Source organism: Pseudophryne corroboree, chromosome 1 (assembly GCF_028390025.1).
Source record: "Pseudophryne corroboree isolate aPseCor3 chromosome 1, aPseCor3.hap2, whole genome shotgun sequence".
NCBI lineage: Eukaryota > Metazoa > Chordata > Amphibia > Anura > Myobatrachidae > Pseudophryne > Pseudophryne corroboree.
The window spans coordinates 753165529-753181465 of NC_086444.1; the positions used below are offsets into that span (position 1 = coordinate 753165529).

A 15937-nucleotide genomic window follows, 5' to 3' on the forward strand; every position below is an offset into this window, starting at 1 on the left:
TATGCTGTCATAAATGCGACTGCATCAAAAGAAGTTCTGAATCAGCCCCACAGTATGTACCAGGACTATAGAGTCATCTGCATAGCTAATAGCTGTTTTTGTCCCATTTAGTCATTTCCACCTGATTGTAAACTGTTGTATGTGGATTTAGGTGGCACTATGCGGGTATTCAGTAGTAGACAGTAATGAGATGTGAATCCTGCCCCTACCTTTGCAGCCTGGCTGCAGACGCAGGGGGGCATCAACAAATCAGCAATGCCAATGCAATCCAATTGCGATTGCATCACTGCTGCATGCTGGGCGGCCTTGCCCTTTGCTGGGGATCCCAGCATGCGATCGGAGCCAGTTACAGTTTTGCTAAAATAGCAAAACTGCAACTGAAGCTGAATGAGGGCCCATGGCATCTTTCTTTTGAGTAGATGACCCTATGCAACCCAGGGAGGATAATGGTATGTCATGCGTATCTATGTAATCACAATTATGCTTGCACCTAAGTGTTTAAGCCAGTATTGTGATTTTGTTATAGCCACAATATATGAAAATGAGTAACAAAGGGCAGGTACAGTATAGACCAAGTTTTGAAGCATTTGTGACTTTTGAGGGGTGGTGCTCAGTGTAGCTGCACAAGAGGCTGATAGCCCACAGTACTGCACCAAAGTAGCCGTGTGCTTGTTATTACATATTACATTTCCAGAGCTATAGAAGACATGAATATGGGGCAAACAAAATAGTACAATGGAAAACATTCAAATTGCTAAATGGGAACTCCAATACCAAATCAGACACTGGTTGACTTGTCTTTCTTATTTTATTGTTGAAACACCACATACATAAATACATACATAAAAACATACATATCTATATTCATCTATTAATTTCATTGTGTGTGTGTAGATAGATAGATAGATAGATAGATAGATAGATAGATAGATAGATAGATAGATAGATAGATAGATAGATAGATTGATTGATTTATATAAATATATATATATATATATATATATATATAGTTTAAGGTAGATAGGAAGTTTGAGAGATATACAAATTTTGAGGTAGATACGAAGTCTGAGGTAGATACAAAGTTTGAGGTAGATACAAAGTCTGAGGTAGATACATTGTTTGAGATAGATACAAAGTTTGAGGTAGATACATTGAGGTAGATACAAAGTTTGAGGTAGATACAAAGTCTGAGGTAGATACATTGTTTGAGGTAGATACAAAGTATGAGGTAGATAAATGTTTGAGGTAGATACAAAATTTGAGGTCGATACAAAGTTTGAGGTAGATACAATGTATGCGGTAGATGCAAAGTTTGCAAAAGATACAGTTTTCTCTAAATACAAAGTTTACGAAAGATACAAAGTATCAGGTAGATACAAAGTTTGAGAAAGATACAATTTTTTGTAGATACAAAGTTTGCAAAAGATACAAAGTTTTCTCTAAATACAAAGTTTACGAAAGATACAAAGTATCAGGTACATACAAAGTTTGAGAAAGATACAAAGTTTGAGATAGATACATTGTTTGAGGTAGATACAAAGTCTGAGGTAGATACAAAGTCTGAGGTAGATACATTGTTTGAGGTAGATACAAAGTTTGAGGTAGACTCAAAGTTTAAGGTACATGCAAAGTTTGAGGTAGATAAATTGTTTGAGGTAGATACAAAGGTTGAGGTAGATACATTGTTTGAGGTAGATACAAAGTTTGAGGTAGATACAAAGTTTGAGGTAGATGTAAAGTCTGAGGTGGATACATTGTTTGAGGTAGATACATTGTTTGAGGTAGATACAATGTATGCGGTAGATACAAAGTTTGCAAAAGATACAAAGTTTTCTCTAAATTCAAAGTTATGAAAGATACAAAGTATCAGGTAGATACAAAGTTTGAGAAAGATACAATGTTTTTTTTTATAGATACAAAGTTTGCAAAAGATACAAAGTTTTCTCTAAATACAAAGTTTATGAAAGATACAAAGTATCCGGTAAATACAAAGTTTGAGGTAGATACAAAGTATGCGGTAGATACAAAGTTTTTTCTAAATAAAAAGTTTACAAAAGATACAAAGTATGAGGTAGATACAAAGTTTGAGAAAGATACAATGTTTTCTCTAAATACAAAGTTTACGAAAGATACAAAGTTTCAAGTAGATACAAAATTTGAACTTTGAGAAAGATACAATTTTTTTGTAGATACAAAGTTTGCAAAAGATACAAAGTTTTCTCTAAATACAAAGTTTACGAAAGATACAAAGTATCAGATACATAAAAAGTTTGAGGTAGATACAATGCATGCGGTAGATACAAAGTTTGCAAAAGACACAAAGTTTTCTCTAAATAAAAAGTTTGCGAAAGATACAAAGTGTCAGGTAGATACAAAATTTTAAGTTTGAGAAACAATGTTTTTTAAGATACAAAGTTTCAAGTAGATACAATGTATGCGGTTGATACAAAGTGTCAGGTAGATACAAAGTTTGCGATAGATACAATGTTTGCGGTAGATACAAAGTATCGGGCAGATATAATGTTTGTTTATGACATTAGATGTCCACCTTGGGCATCCCATCAGCTTCTTCCAATCTCCTGCACCCAGAAGCTGCGTTTTCCTCATCAATCATCTCCCTAAAAAACAAACTTTGATCAGTGAATGGTATTTAAAAAGAAACTTTTCCCATCTACAAGTACACAAGTCTGAGTAGGACACGATATTAATATTTATGCAAATGTTCAATGTTTTATAACTTTTTTTTTAAACATATGTTTTTTGTTTGAAAGCAGACATAAAATAGAATATGACGGTACAAAACATCAATGTCAAAGCATCCATACCATAAATATCCAGAAATAATTTCCATGAAAGCACCACATTGCCATGAATATACAGATGTAGCCATGCTCATTTTACTGCGATGTGGCATGCTGCATAACAGAATGCGGCATGGCGTACCAGGCTGTGACTATTCGCAGCTGGCGATCAATTTAATGGAGCGATCACCGGCTGTGAGTATTCGCAGCCTGGCATGCCATGCAGCAAGCTGTGTTGCAGCATGCTGCATCACAGTATAATGAGCATGGCTGCATCTGTATATTCATGGCACCGTCAGAGCCTCCAGATGACCTCGACCACAGCTGTATTGTAAATACCTTACAAAGACTGACAACAGAATGCCTACCCCATATGAACCCTGTCTGATCTCCATGAATAACAGAGGGAAGAATACATTTGACTCTCTCTGACATTATTTTTGTTAGGGTTTTATAATCTATATTTAAGAGAGAGATTAGACCTGTAGGATCCAGGAAGTTCTGGGTCTCTGCCTGGTTTAGGTAGTACCTTCAATGTGGGAGTAATAAAATGTACTGGTAAGGTATGAATAGATATTTTAGAGTTATAAACAATGTTTTATAACTTTTAACTATAAAGTGGCACAGGGCATGTGGCCCAGAGTCACGGTACTGATTGAGACTTGTGGAGATGTATTGGGTTCTCCTGGGTGGCAGCTATTCAGATGTCCTGTTTGTGTTATAGGAGTGCTGTGGGCATGTGACCAGGGATGGGCTGGCAGGGCTATTACCCTGAGTCTTGTGATATTGGAGTGTAGCCGCAGTCACCCTGCCAGTGCTGCCTCTGTGTACTGGTGGTCAACAGCTGCCGGGCACTAGGACCCAGCATCTTCTGCGCATGCACGGCTCATCACTGCGTCTTTACTCTACGCTGCACTGCTGCAAGGAAGAGGAGCATGCAGCCTAATAAGAAGGTAAATTAGAGGGGGTTGGCTCTTGAGGTGACTCAGTAGTATAATGATAGCTACTAAACACAGTATGAAAAGCTATTTCCATACAGAAGATGACGGGAACTTTACAGCTTTTGGGCCTAGAGCACAATGCTGCTACAGGAAATGATCTCATCCTATGGGAAATGAATAGAGAGGCAGAGTTTCTGTAGCCCCAGGTGCAGGCAGATATGGAGGTGCTGTTTCTACATCATAGCAGAGACCCGAAACCTACCCTAACAACCAGAACATGGAAGATGCACATATTCCATTGTATCTGACATCAACTTACCTGTGAGGGGAGTCTGTGCTGGTTACTATGGGCATGTCACCATCCGGGTCCATGCAGTCAGTGGAGGGCAGGCTCTCTGCCACCATCAGGCTAGCCTGGGGGATCTCATGTGGTGGCTCCTGCACCTCAGCTTCCTCAAGCAGTTCTTCAGGCTTGGTCTCACACACCTATGGTAACAGGTACCCAGTGAGAAATGATAAAGGCAATGGAGACATTTCCACCCCAAACTATGTTTTAAAATATAACTGGAAGAAATGCAGATATAAAGCATCAGTAAAATGTGTTCCTGGTTCTATGTGTGAGAGCAGAAGAGGAAACCAGCAACCTGTAAAGCTACAGACATACAGCGGTGTCCTTTTCTGTTGTTGCCGCGATGTATATGCTCCCGCTCTGCATACCTTACAATGGGACTGGTCATTCACTTTAATATAAGCCCAGCCGCAATGTGTACGCATCATGATCCCGCTACAGAACACTGCTATAAGCACTAGAGCTGTAGCAGGACACATCTGTAGGACCTGATTCCCCGGTTACTCAGTTACTTAAGTGCAAAAATCTGCAAATGCCAGTGTAAGCATTCCCCTTGTGTTCTTCCTTGGGGGCTGAGCAAACCCTGCAACACCCACTTTTCTTATCTCAGCATTGCTCATGTCCACTGGTGTATATGATCACTGCACCATCGGACAAACATGGACTCCTCTAGCAGCCCCTGACTGGTGCAGAGTCTCCCGCGTCACTTTCTGTAATAATGACTAATGTGACTGCCAGAGAGACATGCCCATGGCACTACCTTCAGGTCACCTCCCAGTCTCCACCCTGAAACACCCAGGTATGATAAGCGCCATCTCGGGTAGTAGCATTTTCATATGCAGGTGCGCACACCATCACACTCACACTTCGTGCACAGTAAGTGTTTCCAAGTCTCGTGCAGTAGCAAAGAATCGCTCATCTGCACAAACATCGCCGCTTTCATATCAGGAAATCACCAGCACCATGTTCTATCAGATAATGAATTCATCTAAACTAGTTTTGTTATTGGTATGAATAACATATTTGCTGATACGGGTCATACCATGTGTATCATTGGTTTCCCCTTTTCAAACTGTTGCTTGTGGAAACTGTTCAGTAATAAAACAAACAAGACACAATGGGAGGTATGCAAATGATATACTGTATCATGCCCAATCTGCTTCCTAAAATTTTCCCAGTTATTGCACATATCGCGCCCATAGTAATAAGGTTTAGCTGTGTAAAGGGTTAGGTACTTCGCTACCCCGGGAGTAGCAAGCTGAAATGATGATACCACCCCCCCCCCCCCCAGGGCAGAAACAGAATGGGTGTGGAAGGGGGTGAAAGGAATTGAATACCACACAATGTGCTATGGTTCTGTGACCCCAAGTGGCAGTATACCAATGATTTGTGACCCAATATGCCAATGTGCCATTGTTCTGTGGCACCGAGCGGCAGTGTGAAATCATTCTGTGACCCCTGCTGGCAGTATGCCATTGTTCGCTTACCTCAAGTAGCAATGTTCCAATGTTCTGCGACCCTAAATGGATATGTGCCTTTGTTCTCTGACCACAGGGGGGCAGTGTGCCATTGTTCTGTGACCCCATGTGTCAGTGTGTGATAGTTCTGTAACAAGAGCCATTGTGCCATTGTTTTGTGACAAGTGGCAGAGTGCCTTTGTTCTGGAACATCAGTTGGCAGTGTGCCATTGTTTTGAGATCACAACAGAGTTCCACATAATGTGTCATACGTATGACAGTCAAGTTATCCAAGAAATAGAGTCTGTGACTACACTTCTTGTGATCCCAACACACAGATTGTAGACACTCAACTACATAAAATGATGGTGGTCGACTCATCAGAGTGTCTCTGTATTTTTGGCAATCACTGGAATGGTCTTGTATAGAATAGTGGTCACTGGGATGCTTTCTGTATTGTATGTTATTCACTGGGAGGCAATCTGTATGTTACATTATTTAATGGGATATTATTTGTATAGTATGGCATTAACAGGTATTCTCTCTGTATGTTATGTGGTCACTAGGATGCTCTCTGTGATGTATGGTGGTCTGTGTCCTGAGAGGCTGCACTGACAGTTTGTCTTTGTTCTCTGTTCTAACCTTTAAATAAATTAGAATTTTATAGGTTTACAGACTTTTATACCTCACATCATGGGGAAAAAGGGAATAAAAGCATAATTATGTTTTACAAACTGTAATAATACTGGCCATGTCTTCACATACCTTGTCCGTATTGGTGTGTTCACATGCGTTCGATGTCTTGGCATATTCATTAAGCAGCTCTGCCATGATCTTATTGCAGATCGCTTGCTGCTTCACTCCATCAATGTCAGGAGCCACACTATACAGAGAGAGAAGTATTAGTCCCCCTGTCACAGTCACTGTATTCCAGATCCCCATAATGCGGTCTCCCCAGTTATAGCGGCATATTCTGCACTGGAGGAGGTATGTTACTTAGAGACTGGAGGGGTGGCACAGCCGGGAGACATCACTCACACTATTCCTTGCCTACTGAGGGTGACTTAGCTCATTTCACCAACCCCAGTCACCACTGCAAAAACTAAGGGAGCCCTGTGGGGGCAATGACTGACATATTCCAGCAGCCAGTAACATCAACTACAGTAAATTAAAAATAATTAAAGGAACCATCAAATTAGCCTTTAAATAGTACTTCAAAAACAAAATATTATAGAAAAAAATAGCATTTTGTAACATTTACATATATTACAAAGTTACAGAGTTTGGAGGAAAGTGCACATAACCATTGTATATTTGTATATTTCATTATTCTTGTTAATGCTTGGAACCCAATGTGTAATCCATGGAGCCCTCATAGATAGCTGTGAGCAGGGGCTGCTCACTTGAGGTTTAATGGCAATAATCATTGGCCCCTACATGAAACAATGGATGCTGACATCTCTCATTGCATATTACACAGGAACATGGATCTCTCCTACGTAGGTTACATTCCCGGCAGAGGCGGAACTACCATTGGTGCAGCAGGTGCATTTCACTGGTGCCCCTTCGGACTAAGGGACCCACTGCTGCCCAGACCAGCACTGAGTTATCCACTGGACCCCCACACATCATTTTGAGATATGTCAGATGAATGGCCCAGTGCAGACAGCAAGGTAGGCCCCACTGCCTGAGGGACCTGTCCCTTACCTTAGGTAGGCGGAGCTGACCTTGTGTGTGTCAGACTGATAGAGGAGTCCTGCCACCTATCAGCACTGATGATCACAGCCACTTACTGCCTCTAATTAACAGACAGCTGTACATTTTTTATTTTTTTTTAAACATATATTTATTGAATTTTTTAGCAAAAGCAATACAGAACAGACAGGCATGGAAAAATATTGAGAATTTCAATAAGACATAACGATTGCAGTGACAACATGAGAGACACAGCTGTACATATTTCCTGATTCACTGCTGTCTTTGAATGAAAGGCAGCTCACAGCCGTGTAACTGGTGCTATCAGAGTCTGCCTGATTGAGTGCCAAACTGAGGAAAGCACAAGGGGTTGGGGCCCTGTCAGGCACAGAGCAAAGGCTGCTGTGTTCCTGCCTCCATGAAGGTACATGCCCCCTGTTTGCCACACCGCACAGAACACTGTGCTTGCAGCGTCACCCGTTGCCTGCCTCTGTCACCCTTTGACTCTCCCTGTCACCCGCTGTCTCTCCCTGTCACCCACTGCTGTGTGGCATATTGTGATTTTGGGTTGGGGTGGAGGAAGGGGCCCAAATTATATTTTTGCACTTGGGCCCACCACTCACAAGTTCCACCACTGATTCCCAGGTGTGTCACATTAGGTGTCAGTGCTTGTAGTAATTGTTATCGTGTAGTAATGTAGTAATTGTTAACAGTGACGTCCTATCTCCACGTATGAACGTCTCAGATACAAATATTTCTCATATATTGGCCAAAGCAGGTAAGGCCAGACGTACATTTCATCTTATGCCAATGTATTTAGCAGAACTCTGCTCATTGTATTGCAGTTGCAAATGCCCATCTCCCCTTAATAAATCGTCTCACATTTATGATCATTTTCCTTAATGCCCTTATAATAATACCCAGCTTATCGCCAACAGAGACACGTCCCTAAAAGCCATGCCTCTCACAGCTTGTTATATAGAACACTATGGGGACGGCTGCTGCCAGCGCTGTTACTCACAGAGGAAAAGATCTCTCAATATCTCCTGTTTCATAGCTTTGATAAGTAGGCGGGAAATGTATTTCTCCCACAGACATATCTTATATAGATCTCACAGAGATTCACAGTACATATGTGTCCTGGGTGTGGCATACATTCATAATGTCAACATGAGAATGTCAGCATGGTCTTACTATCGACATGCTTGGCATCTTGATGTTGACCACATCAGCAATCATCACGTCGACACTGATGAAATGTCAACATGATTAGAAAGTCCACCAAATGTCCCTGGTGGTCTGGTGACATACATATACATAAACTTATAAAAGGTTCCTATAATGAGACTTTCATGCAAACATCAGAGTAATACTATATTCAATCTTACCGGAAGCAGTTTGGTCCAAACACTATGGCCAGATTGTTGGCATCCATTTTGTTGTCTGCACTATGTGCAGCCACCTGTGCCAGGAAATGGCAGATGTAATTCAGCAGGCGGTAATGGGCTTCCGGCAACTCCTTTATCACTTCCATCCAGCTGCGTTCCGGTGGTGTGTCTCCTTCATTCTCTGTGATAACAACAAGCAACAGTCTGAGCGCACACTCCAGAGCAATCCCAGTCATGTAGGGCAAGAAATGCTCTATATCATTAATCCATTCCAATTGTAAGCTACTGTAATGTACCTGACGTGAAGTAATGTCTGTAGACCACTGGGTGAGACTAATAATAATACTAATAATAATAATAATAATAATCATCATCATCATACTAATAACAATAAAGGCCTTAAATGAATCTGTTTTTGTTAATTCTCATTTATAAAAACCCCATGAGATTTGCTACCACAGGAGGAAAATCCTCCAAGCATCTGTGCTGCTACTTCTGAATGTCACTAAGCTGAGTGTGTTGCCCATTTTCTGCCTGGTGAGCTGCATCCCAGAACGCTATTATTCAGTCCTCGTAGTCACAGTCATTTCCATAATGTCACTTCATGTTTTATTGGCCCAGCAGCATCATAGTTACTGTTATGCTGGTCCCTTATCCCTCGTCATTGTCACCTGAGGGGACACGGTGCACATCTATGGCAGAGTCTCTGTAGCATAGGTAACATCACCTAATACCTGCCACTAGCTACATGTTACTCAGTGCCCATATGTAATGTGTGCCCGCCAATCTCTTTCTGTGCTTACATTTATTACAGATATCTTTTAAAAAAAAATTATCTAGAACTTTGTCCACGGTTTTGAGGTCCTTAAATTGCTGTATGATATGTAATACAAATTGCACTCACCCTGGTAACACTGCATAAGGTTGGGAAGTACTGCAGTGGAGATTAGCCCGTCCGGGATCTCTCTGAGGAAGAGCTTCAGGAGACTGGCAGCGGCAGGGACATTCCCTTGCTCCGGTAGCGTCACTGGTTCACTCCGGTCATATCTGTCACGGAGTTCATTCACCAGTTTGACGTTTCCGTTTACTCGGAAGATGCCTTCATAACTTATCCCTGAAAGCATACAACATATAAACTTCTTACAGAGTGACACTTACTTGTTCTTTCTATGGGGTATATGTAATAGGTTGTGAGTTCTGTGAGGAGGCCCAATCTCACCTGTAGACTAGTGGTATAAAGTGGTATAATGTAAAAGGTAAAAACAGTCACATGAACACATTACATTTGTAATAAGAACATCAATAAATATAAGGAGAATTAGTACACTAAGGGGGAGATTTACTAAGCAGTGATAAAAGTGGAGAAGTGAGCCAGTGGAGAAGTTGCCCATGGCAACCAATCAGCATTGACGTAACATATATAATTTGCATACTATAAAACTATACAAAGCAGCTGATTGGTTGCCATGGGCAACTTCTCCACTGGCTCACTTCTCCACTTTTATCACTGCTTAGTACATGTCCCCCTTTTTGCCCAATTCAGCATGAATTGCATTAGCACGGAAAATGCTATTTGCCGATTTCTACACTTCTGTACATGTGCACATGCTGCTGCGCACAGGCACGAGGACGGCGGGGTCGAGTCGACGGAGCGGCATTGTGGAGTTTTTCAGGTGATGATGCAGCATGTGGGGGCGTAGTACAGACAACGAAGGTGTGTCCGGACCATTTGCAGGGTGGGCTGCGGTGGCTGCATGACGTCACCAAAACATGGTGGCCCGGCGACTGCCTTCGCAGCCTATGCTACCCTTAAGATGTGAGTGCATTGCTGTTTAGCGATGCGCTCGCATTTCAGCAGAGAGGGGAGAATCCAGCATGTGGGGTGGCCTTGCCCTGTGCTGGATGGTCCCCTGCATGCTAGAGAAAGGAGCTGTAGTTTTGCGATTTCTCGGAAAACTACAACTCATACTGAATTAGGCCCTTAATGCAGATGATACCAGTAACATTAATCAACAGTCAGGGGAGATAATAATTTGCTGGTATAAGCACAGACAGTTACTCCTGACTGTAATGAGAGAAACATAACGTTAGCTCCGCAGAGGTTTCATTCATATAACATAGCACAGACATCAGTCAGGTGATCAGGGGAACCTAGGAGACAGCATGGACAGAGCGCTATAACAGAGCTGAGAGGAGTGGAGATTAGCACCACACTAGCACTACCCACTATATACAGGGAGGAGAGCGGCGCAGCTGGGTGCAGACAGCGCAATCAATGCAACACGTGACAAGCACCAGATTCATCTGTATAAGAATCTACCTATCTCTTCATTCACAGCAAAAGGGTTCACAATGCAGAACAAATACCCAGCAGCAAAGTAAAGACAAATGTGACTTTAGAGCACTAGACCCATTATATCAGTAAGTGTTATAGGTAAGTGATTATATATATAAATAATCAGCCTATGCATAACAGATAAGGAAAGCTTACCTTCACTGCGCAAGTACTCCACAATGCTCCACACCACTGCTGGCACTCCATCCATCACCAGGCCGTCTTTCTCCAGCTCAGCGAGTGGCACACCAAACACCTTCCCGCTGGGTATGGGGGGCTGTTCTTTGCCAGGGTGTGTTGCCACTCCTTTTTTCGCCTTCTTCAGCCTCGCAGTTTTGCTTGGCTATAGGGAGCAGAGAGAAGAAGAGACATCATGAGCTGTGGCTACATAAGACTCCGCAGTACAAGCATTCTCTGCCATGGAAGCAATAATACAGAACAGGGCAGAGGAACCAGCAGTAACTTTACCAATGTGGATTATAACTTATTGTTACAGTTATAATAATGATGGTAATGTATCAGTGAGGCACCAGGAGGCATGGGCAGTTAGTGACAGTTAGAGTTGTGCGTGAGGAGAAGGGGCAGGAGACAGCTGCTGGCAGGAGGAGGCGCACACTTCAGCCGTTACCTCAGTGCCTCATACAGCCAAAAATGAGATGGGGGCTGCATGTGTGATAGAGGCAGAAGTGCTGAAGAACCACAAAGCCCAGCAAGGGGAGATGGACGCTTCAGTGCCGATACTGTGAGAGCCTGTGAGGCTAATGGTGAAACGTGAGTCTTACACTATACAACATGCCCACATTATGAGACACTGCTGCCTAGGATTTGTGCAGGGGGAGATATAGGAGATGCACATAATGGTGTAAATATCTCAGGTCCTGTGCTGGGGAGGAACTGGGAGGAGCGTAAATAAATCTCCATTGTTTGTGAATGAGAGACGGTCTGTGCCCATGTTACTGTAATGCCCGTGTGCACTGCACCCCCTGCCCCATACCACCTATGTGTTCCTACATGAATATTACTATAAGGCCCACGTGAACAGGACCCCTCTGGTCACCTTTGCCCACACCCAAGAGCTAACCAGGACTAACATGAGTGAAAGGCGGAGGTGCATCACCCACCCATGGACACTTAGGGTGAGATTCAAATGATATATCACGCCCAATTTCCTTTCTAAAATGATCTCCGTTATCGCACATATTGCGCCCATAGTAATCAGGTTTACTGTGTAAAGGGTTGGGTGCCTCACTACTCCGGGGGTAGCGAGCTGAAATAATGATACAACGTCCCTGAGGGCAGAAACAGAACGAGTGTGGAAAGGGGTGAAAAGAATTGAATCTCCCCCCTAATGGTACATCCAGTGATAGGGAGCTACATTTAAAAAGTGTTTTCTTAGATTTTATGTTCAATGCATGTAAATAAAAATTGTTGCCATTGAGTTAATTGGTACAATATACCTATCTCCCCATATTTACGCCTGCAAAACTGAGACAAAACATCGCCCATTCTGCCCCAAAACACCCACTTTTGGGTGATCTCCGCCCCTTTTGCGGTCTGTGAAAATCCTCTATATGTGCAGCGTGCAACAAATAAATATAAAAGCGCACTTACCTTTTTCCATGGTGTCGGGAGGCACATTTTACAGCAAATGCAGCCCATAGCTGCACACAATTTAGAGATTAACTCTAAGGTCAACAATAATTCAAATTTTAAAGAATAAGCCGAGAGCAGAAAATCAGCTCCTCGTCCTGGAAACACTAGAGGGTCCCAGGTAATAGAACCACCGTGTCACAGAACAGATATGATGTCATAATAACTGTAGCACAAGTGTGCTGTGATTGGATAGCAGCCATGCAGCACAAATTTGCATAAAAACATAGTTTTATATTGTAAATCAGCACAAGAGTAGACATAATACAGTTACTATGAAGGCAATCTTTATGTATTGATTAACGGGCCCGAAAACATTATTATCTCATGGGGCAATATTATTTGAAGAACATATTAGAAGGGCAGGGGGGCAGTTGGGGGAGCCTTTGATCACTCACTGCTCTGCTTAGCAAAGCAGCGAGTGATTTCTCAATAAATGCCGTGCGCACGCACACAGCATCTATTCAGTGAGGGGAAGTGAGCCGGGGGCTGCCCAGCTGCTACGGGTGCGCAGGGCACGCCCCCAAAATGTCAAAAACAGGTCCGTGTTGCGAGGCCACACCTACTCTGATGCCCCGCCCCTCGCATACGGGCCACACACCCTTTTCGGGTCGCACAGAGGTCCCGAGTCGCTGAGGACAAAAGTTGGGAGTTATGAATTAATGTATAATCATAATAATATTTATTATTAGGGTAACATTAGTTGATCACTAATAGGGGTAATAAAAATTTAATCATGTTTCTCTTTGTAACTCTGTCCGGGCTCATACTTGACAGGCCAGCATAGGCTTCTTGTTTCCCCATTCATTAACCCTCTCCTCCTCCCCCCCCCCCATTATTCTCCCAGTTATATTTCATTCAAGTAAAAGTGATAAAACCTCAGTAGTATTACTGAATCATGTCATAGTTTTAGAGTAACTTTCTCCCTCTTTTTATATATTCCTATGGGGGTCATTCTGAGTTGATCGCACGTAGCAACGTTTTGCTGCCCGTGCGATCAACTCGCCCCCGCCTATGGGAGAGGGCTTTTTTGCATAGCAAGGCTGCGAACGCTTGTGCAGCCGTGCAATGCAAAAACATTTTGTGCAGTTTCTGAGTAGCTTTCAACTTACTCCCCGCTGCGATATCTTCAGCCTGTCCGGTCCCGGAATTAACGTCAGATAACCGCCCTGCAAATGCCTGGACACGCTTGCGTTGGACTCACCACTCCCAGAAAATGGTGAGTTGCCTCCCCGGAACGCCTTCCTCCTGTCAATCTTCTTGCGACCGCGACAGCGATCGCTTTCTTCGTTCTTCTTGTCGTTGCCCAGCGACCAACGCCGCACCTACGCACTGCAGCCACCGCGCATGCGCAGAACCGACCTGTTCACACCACTGCAAAAAACAGCAGCGTGCGAATGACCCCCTATGTTTGGATTGTTGCCACAGTTTCGCTTGGTGTGCTAAGTTTATTTGCATTGTCTGTTACTAATATGCTCTTGCCAGAAATAAAGAGATTTAAAAATATATCTTTATGACAGGCAACAATTATTATTTTATAGCAACACAATTATTATTTTATGGTACTATAGATGGCACATCATGTAATATTACATTGTACATTACACATGTAATATTACATTACATTACACATCATGTAATATTCATTGTTGCCCACGTCATTAAGTCACCCCATTAGCTATACATTAATTTTGCCTCCTAAATAAAATGAATAAATGATATTGCTCTAGTAATCAAGTTATATATTAACTAGTTTCAGCACTGGGGGTAAGTTAAGTAAATCTGTAATAAGATTATGGTCTTTGAGATAAGCGTTTTTTGTGGGCATATTGGTGGTCATTCCGAGTTGTTCGCTCGTTGGCGATTTTCGCTATGCTGCGATTTATTGCTAACTGCACATGTGCATGGTACGCAGAGCGCATGAGCTAAGTTATTTAACACAAAACTTAGTAGATTTGCTGGTGTTTGTGCGGCGATTTTCAGTCGCACTGCTGATCGTAATTGATTGACAGGAAAGGGACGTTTCTGGGTGGCAATTGAGCGTTTTCTGGGAGTGTGCTAAAAAATGCAGGCGTGTCAGGGAAAACGCGGGAGTGTCTGGAGAAACGGGGGAGTGGCTGGCCGAACGCAGGGCGTGTTTGTTACTTCAAACCAGGAACTAAACGGACTGAGCTGATCGCAATCTAGGAGTAGGTCTGGAGCTACTCAGAAACTGCAAGAAAATATTTAGTAGCAATTCTGCTACTCTTTCGTTCGCTATTCTGCTATGCTAAGATACACTCCCAGAGGGCGGCGGCCTAGCATTTGCAATGCTGCTAAAAGCAGCTAGCGAGCGAACAACTCGGAATGAGGGCCATTATACTCAGAGGCGTAACTAGGGTTTTTGGAGCCCAGGGCAAGATTAGGAATGGCGCCCCCCCCAAAAAAAAAAGAAAGAAAAGCCTTATAAAGAAATTGTGTGCGCGTGCCGCAGACACGCAGCAGAAAACAATGGGCGTGGTCACATACCTGAAGGGGCGTGGCCACTGGAAATGGGGCATGGCAACATGACACGCCACCTGTTTTACGTCCCACTGTGAACATTCATTTCAATTCAGCATGCACCTTACGTGTATGATGGTTTCTAACGATATGGAACCTCTGAAGAACTGTATCCTCTGAGGCAGAAGGCGTCTTCAGTCGATAATCACTGTTCATATAGGAGATCCCATCATCCAGAAGATGCCTGTTTGTGTAGAAATATTAACAAGGTCAGCATCATGCAACAGCGGTTCAACAAGACTCACATCCTGCCCCCCGTGTCATATCCTGCCCCCTGTGTCTCTCAGCCACACCATCATCTCCCTCTAGTGTCATCTCTCAGTCACACAATCACCACCCCGTGTATCATCTCTCAGCCACACCATCACCTCCTCCTGCGAATTCGCTCAGCACACTATCACCTCCCCATGCATCGTCATTCAGCACACCATCACCTCTCCCTACGTCATTATTCAGCACACTGTCACCTCCGCCTGTGTCATTATTCAGCACACCGTCACCTCCCCCTGCGTCGTCATTCAGCACACGCCATCGCACTCTGTGTCTCTGTGTGTTTCCCATGCGCTGTGAGCTCATGCTGCTGATGTCAGGGAGGCTGCACCGCACCTGAGCGCTCTGTGATGGCATTCTGGCAGAGAGGGCGGGACATATTAAAATACATTGCCGCACCTAGCCGCCTACCGCAGCGATGTACTAACATATGCGATTAACATCACAATGTGGTAGACGAGCCCCCCTGCGATGTTGAATGGAGATACTCACACTGCTGGTGGGGTCATG

General features: G+C 43.3%; 1 protein-coding gene across 1 annotated transcript; it reads right to left on the reverse strand.

The window, feature by feature from the left end:
- Positions 1–2274: 2274 nt before the first annotated feature.
- Positions 2275–15936, reverse strand: LOC135049126 (protein FAM13A-like). Its single transcript, XM_063955616.1, has 8 exons — positions 15920–15936; positions 15221–15341; positions 11123–11309; positions 9536–9745; positions 8632–8812; positions 6314–6431; positions 4062–4228; positions 2275–2618 (listed from the first exon to the last, which is right to left on the reverse strand). Exons 1-8 carry the CDS (start codon positions 15934–15936, stop codon positions 2537–2539), a joined length of 1083 nt encoding a protein of 360 aa, XP_063811686.1. The 3' UTR covers positions 2275–2536.
- Position 15937: the final 1 nt, after the last annotated feature.